Source organism: Tachypleus tridentatus, chromosome 11, assembly GCF_004210375.1.
Source record: "Tachypleus tridentatus isolate NWPU-2018 chromosome 11, ASM421037v1, whole genome shotgun sequence".
NCBI lineage: Eukaryota > Metazoa > Arthropoda > Merostomata > Xiphosura > Limulidae > Tachypleus > Tachypleus tridentatus.
Genome location: NC_134835.1, coordinates 36,074,286 through 36,095,385, shown reverse-complemented (window position 1 = coordinate 36,095,385; position 21,100 = coordinate 36,074,286). Strand labels below are relative to the sequence as shown.

The window sequence follows — 21,100 nt, the reverse complement described above, 5'->3', positions numbered from 1 at the left end:
TACAAAACAATCAGCTCAAATTTCAGAACTTATAAAATGATACGTTGTAATAGGTGCCCAGCATCCGTCGAACGATCTCCGATTTCGCTTGAATATCTTAATTATTCGTATAAACACGACTATGAAAAAAAACGTTTGCTTCGAATTTTGTGCAAAACTACACGAGGACCGTTTGTACTAGTCGTCCCTAATTTAGTAGTGTAAGACTAAAGGGAAGGCAGCTAGTCATCATCACCCACCGCCAACTATTGAGCTACTCTTTTACCAACGAATAGTGGGATTGACCTTCACATAATAACACCATCACTTGTGAAAGGGCGAACATGTTTGGTGTGATGGAGATTCGAACCCGTGACCCTGAGGTTACGAGTCGAGCGCCCTAACCATCAGGCCAGGCCGGGTCCAAAAACATACATATGCAATGTCTAAACGCAAGTAAATCACAAAAATATTCAATTAAGAGAAATGTTAAAAAGAAAAAGATACAAAATGTTCTGGTTTGTTTTCATTTTACACCGTATTGTTTAGTCTGTCATTTCTCGATATCCCGAGATCCAAAAGTTTTTCTTCAGTCCAACTGTAATGTTTCTGTGTTTGTCTCCTAACTTCTATATACTTTTGCATTTGAGGTTGCCAAATATAGTTTAATTAACTAAGAATGATTAGAAATGTGTAAAGAAGTTATTTTTTAATTTTAGAATGCATATAGTTCATAGCTTCGGTGTTGACTCAATATAGATCATTCAGTGGTTTGGCCACTAGAGACACTGAAGTGATTTCTCCAGTTTCGTCTTTCATTACTTGAAGTAGCATACATAGTCTGTGTGCTTTCAGTCGTTACTAGCATGTATTGGACAAACAGAGAGAAAAGCTTTATATTCATAACTAGTAACAATTTAATTCTATAATTGTAATTCGGTTTCAAATGTGTCAGTCATTTGAGGGATTTCTTTTTTCACACATCATTTATACATACTTTTAATTTCCGAAAACTGAGCGTAAAAACAACTAACTACACACGTAGGCCTAACGTTCATTGAGGTATTTATGTAACGTAAACAGTAGTATGTGTATAATGTTATATTACGGTCATAAGACATTTTGAGGTGTGTTGGTAGTCATTCCAGAGAAATATATATATTATTGTTACGCGTGAAAGAAAACTTTCAAATTTATTGAAAAAATTATCTCAAACATACTATTATAGTATGTTTGTTTTTGAATTTCGCGCAAAGCTACTCGAGGGCTATCTGCGCTAGCCGTCTCTAATTTAGCAGTGTAAGACTAGAGGGAAGGCAGCTAGTCATCGCCACCCACCGCCAACTCTTGGGATACTCTTTTATCAACGAATAGTGGGATTGACCGTCACATTACAACGCACCCACGGCTGAAAGGGTGAGCATGTTTGGTGAGACTAGGATTCGAACCTGCGGCTCTCGTATTACGCCTTAACCACCTGGCCATGCCGGGCCAGTCATAATAGTATTATCATTATTGTTACAGAAATAGGATGAAATTCTGAATGATTATAAGAGGAATACAGGAAACTCCAGTACTAGTAGAGGAAATTTTTCGGAGTGTCAGTCTTTCCTCACTTTCAAAGTAGATAATATTATTGACAAGTGAGATATTTTTAGTGCACCTCTTATTACCTTTTCTTAAAAGAAATCTAAGTTTGAAAATAAAATAAAATTTAAATAATCAAACCCAGTGGAAAAATCCATAAAATCTACAAAACTGAACATTTGTATGGATCCAATTAACCTCCATGTCAAAAATGATGAAGATCCACCCATACCCTGCGACGTAGTTAAATGAACATACAACAGACAGTGGTATTATATTTATATAAATAATAATCATGTTAGACTGCAGAATACTTCTGTTGTTGTAGTTGTACGTTGCATCTTGTCCAACATATTTCGTCACTACATTACAATATGAACAGCCAACTTGTCCAACTTTGAAGGTGTACCTAATTGCCTTTTAAAATTGTACACAATTGGTCCAAATCATACCATGAGTGAAAAAAAAACAACTGTGAAGAATGCATGTACAAAGCAATATCAACAATATGGAACTCCAGTTCTATGAACATGTAAAAAAAACAAAAAAAAAACCCTTCTACCAGCTTCTTGGGTGTTTTTGTTTATCGTGACGTAGCTGGTAAGTCCCACAAACTTTCTGCTGAGCAGATACTAACGCAGTTAGAGACAGACCCCCCACATAAGTACAAACTTCCATCAATTTCTTGGCTTTGTGAACCACGTGCTTGCTAAGCCGAAGAGGCAGGAGCAGACATCTCCACTAATTTTCAGGCACAGCAAGGCTTAAAATATTATGAACACTTCGTAGGGGGGACTGAAAGCTGTGGAAGTAATATAGTGCATAATGGAGCTGGGAAGTTTGCGATGACCGAGAACGTCATAATGGCAAATGAAGCTTTTGTTAGTGATATCACTACCGATTTGTCGAAACTAAGATTAGACGTCAAAGGGACTAAAGCATACAAGGATCTTCTACTTGACCGTCACATGGAGATATCAGGAACTTTGACATTTTACATACAATCACGTGATTGAAGCACCCACCTGATAAGCCATTCAAAAAAAAACCTCAGTAAATGTAACCTCACGTCGCATTGATTTGTCGCACACATAACACGACTCTTAAACTTTTTAGTGCGGACGTATAATGTATTCGTTTGTTTGTTTTATCGGTACAGCATAAAAAAAAGCTTTACTGACACAAATATGGAGGTTTTGAACTTAAAACAACACATAATTCCTTGACAGCTTAAAATATGCTCTAATATACATCTGCTTCATCAACAAGCGTTGATAATCATACATTTTGTTCTATAAATGTAATAACCACCCTAGCAAGCGTATTTTGTTTGAAGACGTCACCTGCATGACGGAAGCCCTTTCAGCCGTGGGGGCGTTATAATGTGACGGTCAATCCCACTATTCTTCAGTAAAAAAGTAGCCCAAGAGTTGGCGGTGGGTGTCGATGACTAGCTGCCTTCCCTCTTTTCTTACACTGCTAAATTGGGGACGGCTAGCGCAGATAGCTCTCGTGTAGCTTTGCGCGAATTTAAAAAAACAAACCAAAATTATAATTAAAAGAGATGAGAATGTTTTATCTGCTCTTTTTTTTAAAAACTTGACCTTTCTGTAAAACCTCTAAAACTAACTACCCAAAGTTTCTTTGAATTATACTGCATAGCTTACAGAATTACAAGAGTGATACGACTTAGCTGTAAAACGTGTAGTAAATGAAATTATCAGTAAATTTTAAATTATAATCTGTATTATTTTTATTAGACACAATAATAATTACAAAGTGATACAAATAATGCATTGCGTTGTTGTATGATAATATTGTTTATTTGTTCAATCTATGATTCAAATTTGTATGGATAGAATTGAACACACTTTGTTTTGCTATCCTTTTACCAATAAATAGCAAGATAAACCTGACCATAAGAAAATGCAATAAATATGTTACTTTGCAAAATGCAACTCGCAGTATGTGTATCGAACAGGCGAAAACTCAACTCAGTTAAGACGGGCTATGAACGTGAAGATCTCTCAAGAACTAAGGCATTCAAGCGCTCGCGAAAAAAATACAGTGGCGATAAAAACATAAGTGTAGTTTGAGAAGGCAGCTACCCCTGTTGGGATTTAAAACTATTACAGTCATCAAAACGCCATACGCAGGACGTAAAATATAAATTTGGAACGTGGTCAGCATAACGATTAGTCTGAGGTAATATTGAAGTACCTTTTAAGTTTCGAAATGTCCCGGTCAGTAGCCGATATTTATGTATGCATTGCCTTCTAAAGCCCAGATAGCAAACTCTAAATAAATAAATAAAAAAGGCTTATTTGTATAGAATGTATGGTGTTTGTTTTGTAACATTTTTTATATCCATTCTTCTTTGTGATGCCATTTAAGTCCATATAAAACGGAGGTCAGTGATCTGGATCATTGTTCTTTCATTCCTCGTAAGTAATTTTATTGGTATTAAGTTAAATAAATAGATTGTTTTCTATTAGAGTTTGTAATTTACTGATGGAGAGCTCAGGTCAAAATGGCTGCTTACAGGTGTGCCACCAAGGAGTGCCAAACTAAAAGTATCATTTGTCCTAACTTACAGACAACGCGTAAAATGCACCACACAAAATTCGAATTCAAAACAAAACAAAAACTCTGCTATTATTTTTGCTTTTCTCACAGATTATACGAAAGAAACTATTCCTTCACAACTTTTGTCTGATAAAAACCAAAACCCATTATTTCTTAAACCTCCGATGTAAATCGTGCAAACGTTGAACTTGGAAAATATTTGCTTAATATAGTTCACCTAGAATATTAATGATAGTTATAAATTTCTTATTTATAAAGTGGCCACCTACTGGTAGAATGGGAGAGGGTTGAGAACACATGCACAAAGAAGAGTTGCAATACATGGTTAAATGTTGAAGGCTATAACATTTACAGTCTTATTATTTATTTTTTTCTCACCAGGGGTCGTGATATCTTCATAAGGCATGGCAAAAGCAGTCGTAATAAATGTTTTTCATGTCATGTTGTTTTTTCGGGTGTGAATTTTAAGAATTACCTTTGCTCTTTAATCTTATCAAATGTATTACAAGTTGCTATGGTAATAGAGGGTGATTATGAAATCAGAATGGTTATTTGGGACTGTCTGTAGGACGGTGGAAACCCGTTCCTCACCACTTCTATCATGCCTGCTGAGCTCATCCGTGCTCAAAACTAGTTATTGGCTTCTCTGAAGATGTGGGTCTGCCGCCAAAATCCAAACACCATTGCCCAAGTGAAAAATTCCTTTGCGACTGAGTTTTTGACAACTCCTAAAAAAATTGTTCAGGCGTGTTCTTGACGTAGCATTTAACACCATTTTCAGGATGGGCGCGATAATCGAAAATAATGGTGGTAATTTCTTACGGTGAAATCGAAGTGTCTTTTCTAGAAATTATTCGATTGTAGTAACCACGATCACTTATACATGTACATCATTTGTTCGACAGGGTACTCTAAATGTTAGTGTGTTTGCCGAGTTTTGCATAACACTACTCGTTGAGAGTTTTATCGCTAATCGTCCATAATTTAAAAGTGGATGATCAGTGGAAAGCAGCTAGTCAACACCATCCTTCGTCGACTCTTGGGTTACTGGTTACCAACGAACAGAGGGACTGACTGTTACATTACAATATATACACCGCTGAAAGGACAAGCGTGTTTAGTGATAGGTTTCAAACACGCGACTAGCAGATTATCAGTCGAGTTCCATGATCACCAATTCACGCTAGCCTACCAGTAGTGCTTTTATGTTTATCATGTACGTTCATTCCATTGTCAGTGCTACGATACAGTCTGAATGTTTTAATATTATCGAAGTCCGCGTCTTATTATATAAGTAAATGTGACGTCATATATTTGTGAGCGTGCGTGAGAAGAATCCCAGGTGGCTTCATCGTTTGTTTGTTGTTTTTTTTATTTACATGCACACGCTACGTACAAAAGAAATGACCGACGACTGGATAACGTTTTTTTCTAGTGACATTATTCTTAATTAGTCAATTAACGTGTAAAAATTATTTAAAGTCAAACGTGATTTTAATCACTTTTATTAAGCCTACAGGTTCTTGTTTTCCCAGCTTTGGCGTTTTACAGCAGTGCATTAAACTGTATCAACTGTTTTCGCAGAAATTCCAAGCTATTTGCTGTTGACGATCAGTCAGAATTTCCGTATGAATATTACAGTTCTTTAGTATCAAGTCTTCAAGTTAAGGTTTATATATATAATTTATTATCATTAAATTTCTATCAACTATTGCTACATTTGAGAAATTGCAAAAAAAACACTTTCAAATCGCTGTGGTAGTTTTGTCTTTTGAAGAACAGTACGTGCAGTGGTAGACTTATGTCATACTCTCTCTTTGTATAGACAAATATTGTCATACTCTCTCTTTGTATAGACAAATATGATGCCCCGACATGGCTAGGTGGTTAAGGCACTCGACTCGTAATCTAAGAGTCGTGGGTTCGAATACCCGTCACATCAAACATGCTCGCCCTTTCAGCCGTGGGGTCGTCATAATGTGACAGTCAATCCCACTATTCATTGGTAAAATAGTATCCTAAGAGTTGGCAGTAAGGGGTGATGACTAGCTGCCTTCCCTTTTGTCTTACACTGCTGCATTAGGTAGAGCGAGCGCAGATAGCCCTCGTGTAGCTTCGCGCGAAATTCAAAAACAAAGAAATATGAAAATGTATCGTTTCTGTTGGTAGTCCTGTGTAAACTTTCTCTAAGATATGTATAAAATGCCATCTTTTTCCCATGTTCTTATAAATGTAGTTTTGACAGAAAAAGTTGCCAAGTTAGCTTGACCAATATAAACACATAGAATATCGAAAATACAGGGTGTTCGGAAAGTCACTGTGCAGTTTTGTAACTATATTTTATTCAGTCTATTTCGAGCCAGCATCTGATAGCGGTGTTTAGAAACAAAATAAGAAGGATCCAGGCGTCTATTTATGCTAACGGTGGTCACTTTCAACATTGTTTATAATTGTCATTCATATTTACCTCCTGTATTCTATATTGAAACATGTCGGTTAATAAATATATAAGTATACAGTGACTTTCCGAACACCCTGTAGAAGAGTGGGTGGACTATTTCACGTTTTTTGCCTTTGTGTGTGTATATATATATATATATATATGCTAGTCTTTGTGTGGGTGTAGAAAAAAACTGACCAGGAACATTGTTTTTAGGTGGAAATACTGCACAAAGAGAAATAAAATTACAAAAAATAGAATATTGTTGTTAGTTCATTTGGAATAAGTAACCAATTTTACAATAAGATGATTGTGACACCAGTCGTGTTTCCATACAAACTTCTCTGTACAAGGTTTCTTGTTTTCCAAAAAAAAAAACGTTTTCAGTGATTAATATGCTTCTCCAAGTACAATTATGATAGCGTTAAAGATTTATAGACCATGTTTAAGGTTTTAAACCGGTTTTCCTAACTCATGAACGAGTGTATTCTAATTATAAATATATGTATATGTGTAACAGGCGAGCTCTAATAAAACGAAAATTACTCGTTACTGTGTAGATAGTGTGTATGACTGTCATTCAGATATTAGGTCGAAGGTTAACCTTAAAATATTCTTTCCTTCATACTGAAAGTATCTACTGATTTGAACACCTGGTGGTAAGCCTGAGTATCGTGTAATATATAAATATCTTACATAAATAATTCATGATGAAATACTGTTTTAACACTCTACGCGTGAAGCATATAACCGTACCTACCTTTGTTTGTCTGTATGTAAACATTACAAGTTAGAAAATTAAAACAGGACAAACTCATCAAGCTCCGTGGTCAGAGGGATGAAGTGGCTTATAGCCGAATAGCGGTAAGTCTAAGTCTACGGATTTACAACGCTAAAATTACGGGTTCGATTCCCCTCGGTGATCACAGCAGATAGACCGACGTGATTTTGCTATAGGGAAAACCCACACAAAACTATATTAAAGTCGGATAATTCGAAAAATTGAAGTACCTCATTGTTTACGAATAAGACATTTTACGTCTGAAACCACAACTTAATTCTGTAATTAGAAAAATGACGGATATCTCTATATGAACAACTATTTGTGTAAAATGTAGGACAACAGTGTTAATTAGCAACGTGATTTTTAACTTTCAAGTGAACTTTAGAAGTATGTAAACGCTTCGTTGTGTTTTCACCGTAATCTGCGTTCTATTTCACTACAAACTGCGTGATCACGTGCATATTACATGATAAACCAACGTTCACTGCATAAATTATTAGAATTCGTGCGATTGAAAACGATTTCAACGATGTATCCCATGTCGCTATATATTTCACTTGAAAGAAATTCGCATCCTCTTAGCGTGGCCTTTTGTTATTTATTTATTTTAGTGTTATTATTAAATAACCCGTAAGGGAATTTAGAGTCCTCGGTGTTTTATTTATCATGATTGAAATCCCAGATTAAGGTATTGACTATTGATATACATGTCGCTGTGTCATATACTTATTCGCCATTGAAGTTGAGCTTATAAGTTCTATCCTTACATACATTTTTTTTTTTTTTTACGTAGGCGTTGTGACGGTTTTATGTGGCGCTGTATACCTCTGTGAGTCAGCTGTATCATTTGTTAGTGTTTTACAACCCACTCCATGCCTTTCAAATGGGAATCGTCAAACTAAAAAGAAAGAAAAAAAATCTGTAGTAGGCACCGTGTCATTAGTTTTCCTCGGGCACTTATGTACTACGTATCTCCAACCTTTCTCAGTTGTTTGACTGTGGATAAAGATGATACGGTTACCTTCTATCCACATATGGTAATGTTGCGACAGAATCAGTATAACTAATAATCCGTTCTTAAATTAAATACGAAAGTTATACAAGTGACTGCCGATGAGTTGCCAAATGTACAAGCTACTTCACTCTTTATTAAGAGCTGGACACAATAGTTAGCATTTGTGAACGTTCTAGGTGTTGGGCCCCGGCATGGCCAGGTGGTTAAGGCACTCGACTCGTAATCCGAGGGTCGCGGGTTCGAATCCCTGTCACACCAAACATGCTTGCCATTTCAGCCATGGGGTGTTGTAATGTGACGGTGAATTCCGCTATTTGTTGGTAAAAAAGTAGCCCAAGAGTTGGCAGTGAGGGGTGATGAGTAGCTGCCTTCCTTCTAGTCTTACACTGCTACATTAGGTTCGGCTAGCGCAGATAGCCCTCGTGTAGCTTTGTCTTATCCACCTGACCACGCCGGCCCTTGTGAAGTAAAGTATGAAGAAAACATCGTAATATTGACTTTTGTGGTTGTCTTGGTAGTCATGTACTTCCGTACTATTACAGGTTAGGTATTTCAGTATATTTTGGTTTTTCGATACAAGACTAGTTTTCTGTTCCAATTGACATACTCATATACATGACTACTAATACATATATATATATAGAGAGAGAGAATATTAATACTGAATATTCAAGTAAAATAAGACAAAATCAGTAGGAAGGACAGCGTTAAAAACAGCAAATCCAAAACTCTGATTAGTAATAATTTATAATAAACAAAAACAAGCATCACAAATTTAAAACGCAACATAAAGTAGTGCAAATTATATATACGCACTTCTCAGCTTGCCTTAGACACTGGGAAATTAAGAAATAAGCTAAACGCACATATCAAAAAATAATGAGTGAGTATTATTTGTTTGTTTTGAATTTCGCGCAAAGCTACACTAGGGCTATCTGCGCTAGCCGTCCCTAATTTAGCAGTGTAAGACTAGAGTTTGTTTGTTTGTTTTTTTGGAATTTCGCACAAAGCTACTCGAGGGCTATCTGTGCTAGCCGTCCCTAATTTAGCAGTGTAAGACTAGAGGGAAGGCAGCGAGTCATCACCACCCACCGGCAGCTTTCGGGCTACTCTTTTACCAATCAATAGTGCCATTGACCGTTATATTATAACTTCCCCACGGCTGAAAGGGCTACCATGTTTGGTGTGACGAGGATTTGAACCCGCGACCCTCGGATTAGGAGTCGAATGCCTTAACCACCTGGCCAAGCCGGGCCAATGAGTTAGTAAATGTGGATAATTTTGTATAGTAGTGTAACTTGGAGTATATAATGTCATACCACAATTTAAAAGTTAAAAAAAAAAAAGGCAAAATGACTAAAATAGGTAATCTCGCTATTGATCGATATTTTCTATTGTGAATCCAACAACATGTCACGAGGCTCAGACAATCTTAGGTTACTCGTGAAATACCCATTCTTCTGATTTCGGTTTTTTTTTTTGCTACATCATAAGATCCTTTCCAGCACCTGCTTAACTTCAGAGGGCGTCTTTTCTTGTGTTAAGAATTGTACAACCATATCATTATAATCACAATGAAATAACTACTATAAGCATTTATATCATTGTGACCTTTCATCATATCCCTAGCGTATTTCCTTATTTCTCGAGTAAAGTCATATATGACATTAAAAGAATTCCTTAATATGTATATGCATGTTTCGTGGAGACTGCTGCATGGTCAGCTCTAAATGTGGACACAGATACTCCAATGGAACTTTGGGTTCTTTCCCAAACATCAGTGATGCTAATGTGCTGCCCTTAGCTTCATACACTGATGTTCGATAACTCATAAGTGTCAGGGAAGGATCTTGGTCCCAAGTGTTTTTTATGTTCATTTGTATAAATAGGTAATTGATTTTCAAAGTGTATCGTTGTACTTCTCAAACATTTCGTCAGAAAATGGATAAACAGCCGTCCAGATGTGTTTTGTTTTTTTTCAAGCATTTTTGCACATCATTACAAATAGTACTGATTCACAGTTCCACCGTTGATCTGAGAAAAGTTCCATGACCACTCTAAATCTTGAGACAAATTCGTTGACAAATTTTCGCATTATAGTGTCTGCTACCTGTTTCAGGTCATTTGATAAAATAATGCATCTAAAACTTGATATATTTATTCCCGTTGTTATTCTGTGGCAGAAGACACAGCACAATAACGGAAACTTTTCCATTGGTGCTTCAAAACAGCATTGCTGTAGTTGTTTATGCGGATTCTTTGATCGGTCTTTTTTCTTGCAGCACAGCTGACACAAGTTGTGCCAGTTTGTAACACCAAACTCAATAGAAGCATTATCTTATTCTCTCCAATGTGTTTTTAACACCAAAGGCTTGAAAGGTTGGGGTGAGAAGTGTGCCAGATGTGACTGTTCTTTGTTGTTGTAGCTTTGCGCGAAATTTAAAACAAACCAAACCATTTCTGAACTTACCACAATCATTATACGAGGTATTCCTATGTTTGAGTATGTCACTGAAGCAGGTAAGTGCTACATTCCAGGGTAATCCAAAGAGAAGCTGATTCATTTGTTGTTGAGATATAGTTGGTGCGTTACATATTACAAATGGAAACACAATAAATGCCACAACCAATTTTTCAAGGTACAGTGGAGGTTTTTCTTCTCTCTGCTTATTTCATCCACGTATAATTTCTAACAACTACTCTTTATATTCAATGTTGAATACATTTTGTTTCAGATAAATCATCCAAGATAGGGTCAATCCTTGGCAGTGGGTACACAAAATTAATACCACTCCTATCACCGATGTTGTAATGTTTTCTATCGCTTTATTGCTTGATATCAATAATGAAAGTTCCAGTCCACAAGATGTTGAGAAAAGCGATTTATTTCTTTGATTGTGCGATACAAAGTGCTGGTTGATAAGCCTATCCCACGAATAAAATTTAACAGTCTCTTAGTTGTTAAACTTCCTGAATGAGACACTCAGTAATCGATAACACAGATTCACTAACTGAATGACTTATTGTCTGATTCATTCGTTAATTCACTCCTGTTCTTATAAATCATAAACTTTCCGAAAATGTAAGACTTGAAGAGTTGCAAAGCTTCTAGATTCCATACGACATCATTATATCGTACATAAACTTGTTCTGGCAAACAAATCACTTTAATTAAAGTAACACAAACGTTGTTCACAGCCCCCAAGTGGCTCGAAGATAAATCTTCAGGCTCACGACGCTAAAAATCGAGTTTACTTGTGGCGTGCAAAGCTTTACACTATATCGTAATCAACCAACCACGTTTATCTATTGATGTTTTTAGCCAATAATATTAATGTAACTAATGTTAAGGAAAGAATAGAATGCGATATGCTGAAAACTAATTTATTTGTGAGAAAACGCACGATTTCAACGGTTTTAATGACTGCTTTCCCCGCTCATCACCTAAGATTGTTTGTTTTTTTAATTTCTCGCAAAGCTACTCGAGGGCTATCTGCGCTAGACGTCCCTAATTTAGCAGTGTAAGACTAGAGGGAAGGCAACTAATCATCACCAACAACTCTTGGGCTACTCTAACGAATAGTGAGATTGACCGTCACATTATAATGGCCCCACGGCTGAAAGGGCGAGTATGTTTGGTGCGACGGGGATTCGAACCCGCGACCCTCAGATTACGAGTCCAATGCCTTAAACCCACCTGGCCATGCCGGGCCCATCACGTAAGAAAATACCAAGAACTGTTATTTCCATAATATTCCCTCCCAAGACCAAATAAACCCCTTTTAACATAAAAATAGTGTTGAAAAATCCGTATTTACTAACTAGACGTTGACGTCTCTCAGAGTTATCATTATTGTGTTCATATATTTGTGATACGTTTTCTTTTATTGCGATAGACAATTGTGAACAACATATAATGTTTCCTCAGCGGTTCCATTAACTAATTAAAGCGGTTCTCACTCGTATATATATTGTTTTTGTATGGTAAGCGTCTCCGATATTGTAAGTATATATTAGCCAAGGAGACGATGCTTTATGTGGTCTACATTTCACATTTAATTTATGCGTACGAGATTTTCTTTGTTTTCGTGAAATAAGAACAGCATTTTATGAATATATAATACACAGTTGTAAGTATCTCTATGTAACCTAATTATTAACATTAACGTGTGTATTTTTCCCCGTGTATTTGGTAACATTGACGAACTGTTTTCATGTCCCACCCTACGCAAGAACCATTTATACTGGTTAATATAACTTCGTAGCCTACGTTCAGAACTTAGGAATACAATTTGTAGTAATTAGCCGTCCTGCTTATCTGCTGTGTGGGCGTGTAACTTGATTGGCATACAGATTTTTTTATAATGCAGATCATATTTTGGTTTGTCTCATCTGCTGTTTGATTTACGCCTGTTGTGTATAGAATAGACCAGGCTGGCATGCCTTGAATGGTAAGTTAATGATAATAAATGGTCGTTAAGCGAGTCTTCAGCATGATGCACGAAGTTATGATTTGACTGAATTTTATGTTAATCGAAATTTTTATCTGCCCTTTCTTTTAACAGGATACCACCAGAGGTCAGGACCTACTAGATGTTGTCTTCAGACATCTGAATTTGTTGGAAACGGCCTACTTTGGTCTACGTTTCGTTGATTCGTCGGGTCAAAGGGTAGGTCTGTGCTTTATCTATCGCGAGGGGAACTGAACCCCGGATTTTAACGTTGTAAATCCCTTACCTTAACATTTGTAAAATCTCCAGTTTTGAAGTGATCAGTCATTGACAATCGGACTTAGTTTTCTACTTGCCTATTTTGTATCTGACTTATGTATACGGATTTCTGTTTGTTGTTATTGTTTGGAAATTATAACAATAGCTTTGTTCAATACATAGCCTCAATATCAGTATTAAATAATATCCGTGTGCTTGTAGAATGTTCATGTTTATTGCACAAACTGTATCCACCATAAAACACATACTTACGATTTACCTTTACATTGCTAGAATCATGAAATTATCAATGATTGTAAGTATACATTCTAGTCACCAGGTTTCCTGGCACCAAAATGGGCGTTTCATCTTATTTGCCAACAACTCCGATAAATATCACTTGAATATATTTTTCTAAGTGCTTTCACATGTCAGTTTTTTACGTGTCAATGATTTACATATAAATTTGTTCGACTAGCGGTAAAGCAAAGAACTTTCGATTACGCCCATAAATATCATTTTTTTTATTTCTTTAGAAACTTTTGAATCAAACTGTAAATTCTTATAATTCAATAGAAATGTGTTTCCATAAAATAAACATACGCCGTCAAATATTATAAATGTCGCACCGAACTCATACTTACACGAGTCTGTACGCCATGTTGTTTGAAGTATTTCTTCAACTTTACACGTTTTAGGCTTATTCCTGTGTAATTCTCTTATAAAAACAAAAAGATCTGCTTACTTCTATTTACAGAACCACCTGGCGTTTGTCATCTGATACTATATCTCAAAATAGTGGGTTCTATTTCATACGCGGGCTGGCATGGCCAGGTGGGTTAAGGCGTGCGACTCGTAATCTGAGGGTCGCGGGTTCGAATCCCGGTCGCACCAAATATGCTCGCCCTTTCAGCCGTGGGGGCGTTATAATGTGACGGTCAATCCCATTATTCGTGAGTAAAAGAGTAGCCCAAGAGTTGGCGGGGAGTAGTGATGACTAGCTGACTTCCCTCTAGTCTTACACTGCTAAATTAGGGACGTCTAGCACAGATAGCCCTCGAGTAGCTTTGCGCGAAATTCAAACTGTTTTATATGTTTTATTTTCGACAACGGAAGAATAAAAGGTGATATTCCTTTACTAGCTTTGGTAAATTTTTTAAAGTTTATTTTCTTAAAATTTTGTTATTAGTCAATTCGATCCAATAATTAGAGACATTCTTTGAAAAAGAAACTTATTTGAAATATCTTGAAACTGATACCATAAAAATAAAATATATCCATAAAGCTTAGTTTAAACAGGCTAGGTGGCTCCATTTCCTGCATTCCTTCCAAATTGAATCAGTTAGAAGAATTTTCACCATCTATAATTTTGCAGATTGGATGGTTGTTTGTGGCTGTCTATGGCCTCGGATCTTACCGAATCGCTGTCACATCAAATATGCTTGCCCTTTCAGCCATGGGGACGTTATAATGTGACAGTCAGTTATACTATTCGTTGGTAAAAGAGTAGCCCAAGAGTTGGCGATGGATGGTGGTGACTAGCTGCCTTTCCTCTAATCTTACACTGCTAAATTAGGGACAGTTAGCGCAGATAGCCCTCGTATAGCTTTAGGCGAAATTCAAAACAAACCAAATTTCTGCTTGAAGTGTCTTGCATTATTTGATTGTGTTTAATATTTGTGTAGTAATTAGCTACATGAAACGTTTGGCAGCAGGTAATGAAAGGATGCTGATATTCATACATCTGGAGTCATTTCGCAACAAGAAAAACTCATTTCTTTCAGCAGCTCAGGACTGTTGAAGGTTTTGAAAAGATATTGATGGGTGCAAGGAAACATGCAGAAGAAATTGAAGTCACTGGGAAATTTTCACAAACAAAACAGATGAATTCATATAAGGAGGATGTTTATTCAAGAGCTGAAGTAATCATATCCTTTATTCGATAATCCAAGGTCAATTTTTGTTTAATAGACATTCGTCACAGAATTATACTGTATTGACACCAACTGTTTCGCCGTCTGTTAAACCAATATAAAAATTCACGAAGTGTTTTAATAAAGCCCCTTGAACTCATTTTTGATACTTCAGCAACAACTCAACGATTGGCGGTGTTTCTACAATTGTCGAGCGTTTCAAACAATAGTGACCGGTAAGCGCAATGGAAGGTTTGGTTTTGAATTTCGCGCAAAGCTACACGAGGGCTATCTGCGCTAGCCGTTCCTAATTTAGCAGTGTAAGACTAGAGGGAAGGCAGCTAGTCATCACCAACCACCGCCAACTCTTGGGAAAGAATGTGATAACACCGTAGTCTTTCAACACTTTTCTCGCAGTGAAAATTCTGCTGAATTTGTGGTTTGTTTGTTTGTTTTTAATTAAGCACAAAGCTATACAATATGTTATCTGTGCTCTGCTCATCACGAGTATCGAAACCCGGATTCTAGCATTGTAAGTCAGCTGAATATACCGTTGTGGCATTGAGGACTCTACTGGTGGAGAGTAAAACATTTCCAAGCTTAGGTTGATTAAAACATACCTGGTATCAACCATGACACAAAGGAAACAGGCTTAACTGGTGCCAGTTTGATAAAGTAAATAAATAGGACTTGAAGTCATAATAAAATGAAATAAAAATCTCTAATTATAAGAACCTGAACTGGCTCGGTAATCGCGTGTTTCTTAAAAGTTCTCCAGAATTTTATAAATAAATAAATATATTTAATTTGATGTAAATGTAAACTTGTAAAGGACTAGAAACATGCATGATACGACAAAATAGGTAATACCATGTCTGGTCGGGTAATACAGACAGTAAGAAAAAACTGTTTATGCTAATAATATATATTAAAACAAGGCAAACAGTTTGTCAAAACCCAGATAACATAATATATTTATGTGGTTGAATTTCGAGATTAGGAAACATTATAAATTATTAGAATTGTTTAAATTTTTCATCGTGTAATTTACTTTCAGTTATGTGAGTGACTAAAATAGAGAGATCTAAGATGTAAAAAGTTTAATAGTAGGTTGTGTCTTTACTGTATTATCTAAGTGATTTTTCATATTTACAAGAAATCTCTTCATTACAAAGAGACGCTATATACTATTAGCTTATACGTTGATTGAAATATCTACCATTACAATGCAATCAATCATAGTAACATATATTCGCAAAGATGAAAATAATAATAGGTTAAGTTTAGAAAATTGAGGACTAAATATTATTCTTTTCCAGGAATTGTAAACCTATTGTTTCAATGACCCTTTCATATTTTTATTTTTTTTTAAATCTCTCTGATTTAAGATGTCCATACGATTGAACAACATAAATCAGTCCCGCATATTTTACCTCAGGTGCTTTTGACAATCAAGTCATGATTTCTTACTTTGTTTTCTAGCGTTAACTTCGTGTAAAAGTATGAAATTGATTCTGTACGAGCACGCTTTGTTTTTCTACTTGATGATCATGTCAAGTATATTGGAATCTCTATAAAACATTGGTAATATATTTTAAAGAAACAAAGAAAAACTTCCAGTTCTCTGAAAACAAAACGTTCCCAACAACGTAAATAAAGGAATTCAACTACTCTTTAAAATGATGTTTAAGTCTTTTTTGCGACGCATGTTGCTGAAAATTTGTCTTTAGAATATCCTGAAACTTCATACTGCAAACATAAAAGCCCAAACTTGTTTTGCAGAAAACTTATTAGTGATTTAATGAAACCGTGTAGAGGGGTGGGTGGTAATTGCTTTCCTAACTTGGGTTTATTTAAATTGTTTTGAAATTCTGAAGTAATCAGTTGATCCTGTTGTAGAGTACTAAAATGTACGTGTGTGAATCGTCACATTAATGTTTTATCAGCTTTATCCTCAGGAAAGTGGTGGTGTTTTAATAAACACAGAATACCCAAACTGCATTAAACAAAATGTAAAAATGTGTTAAAGCCCAGTTCTTCAAAGTTGATTTAATCATGCGAAACGTTACCGAGAAATAATAAAGCATTCAGAATCAGAATAAAAATAAAACGCATAATAAGAATTATGTACGTTTGTGAGTCCTAATAATAAGGATCGTGTAAATTTATATGTACATTTTTCATGTGCTAATAATATTTGCTGTTCTTTATTCGTGATGACTTAATATGGTCTATTATTACCAGGTTTTCGTTTTCTTATATACTCATTTCTAACGTTATGTAACGTTTCGTCAGTTTATAATAAATTATTAGCCTTAATTATTTATAAATTATTTTTAGATCTATAATTAATTACTTTATAATGAAGGATTGCTGTTATTAATTTATAGATTATTCTTTACTTCCTATATCTTTAATTAGTCAGTTTTTAATAAAGGATTGGCGTTATTAATTTATAAATTCTTTGTAGATCTAACATCTATAATTAATTACTTTATAATAGAGGATTGTTGTTATTAATTTAAGAATTACTCTTTAGTACCTATATCTTTAATTAGTCAGTTTTTAATAAAGGATTGGTGTTATTAATTTATAAATTACTTTTCAATCTCATTATCTTTAATTAGTCAATTTATAATAAAGTATTAACTTTATTTACTTACAATTTACTTTTCAATTATATTATCTATAATTAATCAGTTTATAATAAAGGATTGGGGTTATTAATTTATAAATTCTTTTTAAATCTAACATCTATAATTAATTACTTTATAATATAGGATTGTTGATATTAATTTAAGAATTACTCTTTAGTACCTATATCTTTAATTAGTCAATTTATAATAAAGTATTAACTTTATTTACTTACAATTTACTTTTCAGTTATATTATCTGTAATTAGTCAGTTTATAATAAAGGATTGGGGTTATTAATTTATAAGTTACTTTTCAATCCCAATATCTATAATTAATCAATTTATAATAAAGTATTAGCTTTATTTATTTACAAGTTATTTTTCAGTTATCTTATCTATAATTACTCAGTTTGTAATAAAATATTTGTTTTATTCATTTATAAGCTATTTTTCAATTTCAATAACTGTAATTAGTCAGTTTATAATATAGGGTTAGATTTATTCATTTATAATTAACTTTTATTTCCCATATCTATAACTACCATACCTTTTCAGAAGTTGTTAGTAATTATACACAGTACTAAATTAATCATATTGCTCCATTGTTATCTCGGTAAGTATAGTAAGTTCAATGACAACTTTAATAATACCTACCCCTCAAAAACTTAATGAAAGAATAGATATGTTTAACACTTTATCCTTGAGCTGAAAACGTGATTTTAGTTTATTGAGATTAGCTGCTACTATCAGTAAAGATCAGCTCAGTAGGAAATCCAGCTCACAGACTACCGTTTTATAAAGATATATTTAATTTTCTTTTGCATTTACCAAATTACGTGATAAATAGATGGTAAAGGAAAGAGTTACGGCTTACTTATTTTGATATTTTTATTTATTTCATTATTATTTATCATATTTTCAATGAGCTTGTATATGAGGTAGATTGCAATTTCATTTTACAATACTGAAATGTCACACCTGTAAATTCCTATCCTGCTTTGCTCCCAGATGTCGTGATTGTTTAAGTTAAAGAAAGTATGGCAGGCCTATTTAACAGGTGCTTTAGTGAGAATTAAACCATGCAATGAAATGAGTTTCATAAACATTCGAAAAAGCTTGTGACATTTACTTTTGTTCACAGAAAAACTAAATATATATATGTTATCTAAAAACAAATTATTTTAGTTATATCCTAAGACTTGTCATCAATGTTTCCTTGGCCCAAGAGCTTGCTTGAAAATTAAACCATGTGGTGAAATTTGACTTATGGATAACATCATTGTTGTTTTTCTTATTCAGGAAATAAAACTTTTTGGAGGTTTTATGAGTATACAGGATGTCTGGAATGTATGTTAACATGTATTCACATTTAATTATAAATGTCCTAATGCACTTCACAAGTCCATATCGAGCTGTAATTATAATCCATACATACTGCAATGTACTTCTTTTGATCTAATGGAATTCTAGTAACCAAATACAGCAGAGGTTCAAAGCCCTTGTCAAGATACTAGCAGTACTCCTGAATCTCAGCATTCTGTACCAGTCGTCGGAACTTTTTAGAATCATATAGATATTATTCGGATAGAATATACAAGAAAACCGGATGTTCGATAGAAAATGTGTCATGGGTGAACAGGTTATTGTGAGTGGTATCTAAAGATATGGTTGGTTGTTTACCACAGATAAGTCAGTGGAAAGATTGATGTAGATTGATTAATTATACTAAAAATGTACGTAGATTGGAATTGCACCTGTTATAGATTGATCAATGGGTTTCTATAAAGTTTTTTTTATTGTTGATGACACGTACAGTGGGATAGTTTTTTACCTTTGTTTATCACAGGTATTTGACAATGTTATCATTAATCACAATGAATATAATTTCAAGATTTATATGAAGTTCTTTTATTTATTTTCTCCCGCTTAGTGAAATGTATATATATTTTTATTTGTCATTTAGAACTGTAATCATTGTATGTGTATATTCTGTTTGTTGTTGTGTTTTAGGTGGATTATAATAGAGTTAACTTTGTCAGGAGTTGCAAGTGTCGGTGATGCCTAAAAGGGTTTTTTTTTCTGGAAGGGTTACATCACACGACATTGCAATGCAAAGTTTTCCAACTTTGTGATTATAAAAAAAAAAAACACGTAATGCACAAACGTTTGGAAGTTTGAAGAGATGTAAAACTGTAGTTAAAAAGTGTGCTTCCAGTAGCAAAAAATGGTTACTGCACAACAGACTACCAGTCGCACACCAGAGGTAGTGAAAAACGTTAAACATCTTGTTTTTGGAAGTAATTTCAACACACACTGATTTGTTGCAGCTAAAATAAAAAACTACTTTGAATTGTAAACAAGAAATGCACGCGTGTTTGCATCTACAAAAAATAACACAAGAACCGAATATTGCCCCTTCCAAGATTAGATAAATATTACAGAACATTTCTTGAAAGTTTATCTAAGACATTTATGATGGTTGCAGTTGACAGCTATAATTGTGAGTTAAACACCTGGAGATTGAGAAAACGAGAAGGTAATAAACTTTTCTTAATAAAAACGTATGTCAGTGAGGTATGTCTCCACCATGACAAACGTTCCAGACACACTTCCAAGTTAATGTTTCTGTGACAAAATATAACTACACAAGTTCACTAGTATACCACATACAGACGCATCTCCTACAGACTGCTGTGCTTTTGGGGTTGTTCAAGCACGCCCTCGAAAGTCGCCGCCCGCTCACAGTTGATAAAAAGAGGAAGAGGCCCCACTAAACCACGTAAACGCCCCTGCAGTGGCAATTACTGTGGAGATTAATAGTTCATAACCAAGGCCATCGTGATAGAAAATTATATAAAACCCAATCACTTATGTTTACTAAAGATTGTATCCCTGGAATAAATTTCTTATATTATATTATTCACCACGATCGTTTTTCGTACATTTCCACATTTTTTTTAAAGATTAATCACATCAACAAATAATTATTATCAAAACGCTTGGGAACTGTATATACGCTCTATTTTGGATAATCAGAAAGCATAAAAAATCGTGTGTGTTTTTTTAAATTTTCGATTGATTCACCGATTTTGAACAGGTGGAATCTGTTTACTTTAACGTAAATGTTTCCTTAAATATTTACGTTTTTTTTGTAAATTTATGATTAAAGTTATAGCTAAAATATGAACTAGTCGACACAATGCCCCAAATACCTTTAAATACACGTATATTTCATGTAATACATATAGCTTTTCTCTTAATATATGTAATTACTCTATGTCCTTCGTTTTCTGAAGGTATATTTAAGTAATTCTGGAGTGATAAGATCTTTCATTCCATTTCTCTTTTTTTTTTTTTATCTGTTTCAGCACTGGTTAGATCCAACCAAGAACGTGGCGAAACAGTTAAAGGGTAAGCTGGTAGTTGCTATAAATGTGCTTTAAACAATGCAA

General features: G+C 34.6%; 1 protein-coding gene across 9 annotated transcripts in view; it reads left to right on the top strand.

Annotated features, from left to right (window-relative positions):
• The window catches only part of LOC143231934 (band 4.1-like protein 4), a 141,076-nt gene that overhangs the window by 42,345 nt on the left and 77,631 nt on the right, over nucleotides 1-21,100 (top strand). For all 9 annotated transcript variants that reach the window (XM_076466805.1, XM_076466804.1, XM_076466803.1 and 6 more), the window contains 2 exons: nucleotides 12,957-13,061; nucleotides 21,017-21,059. In XM_076466805.1, the coding sequence (XP_076322920.1) occupies nucleotides 12,957-13,061; nucleotides 21,017-21,059 (148 nt within the window). The remainder of the gene's footprint in view (nucleotides 1-12,956; nucleotides 13,062-21,016; nucleotides 21,060-21,100) is intronic.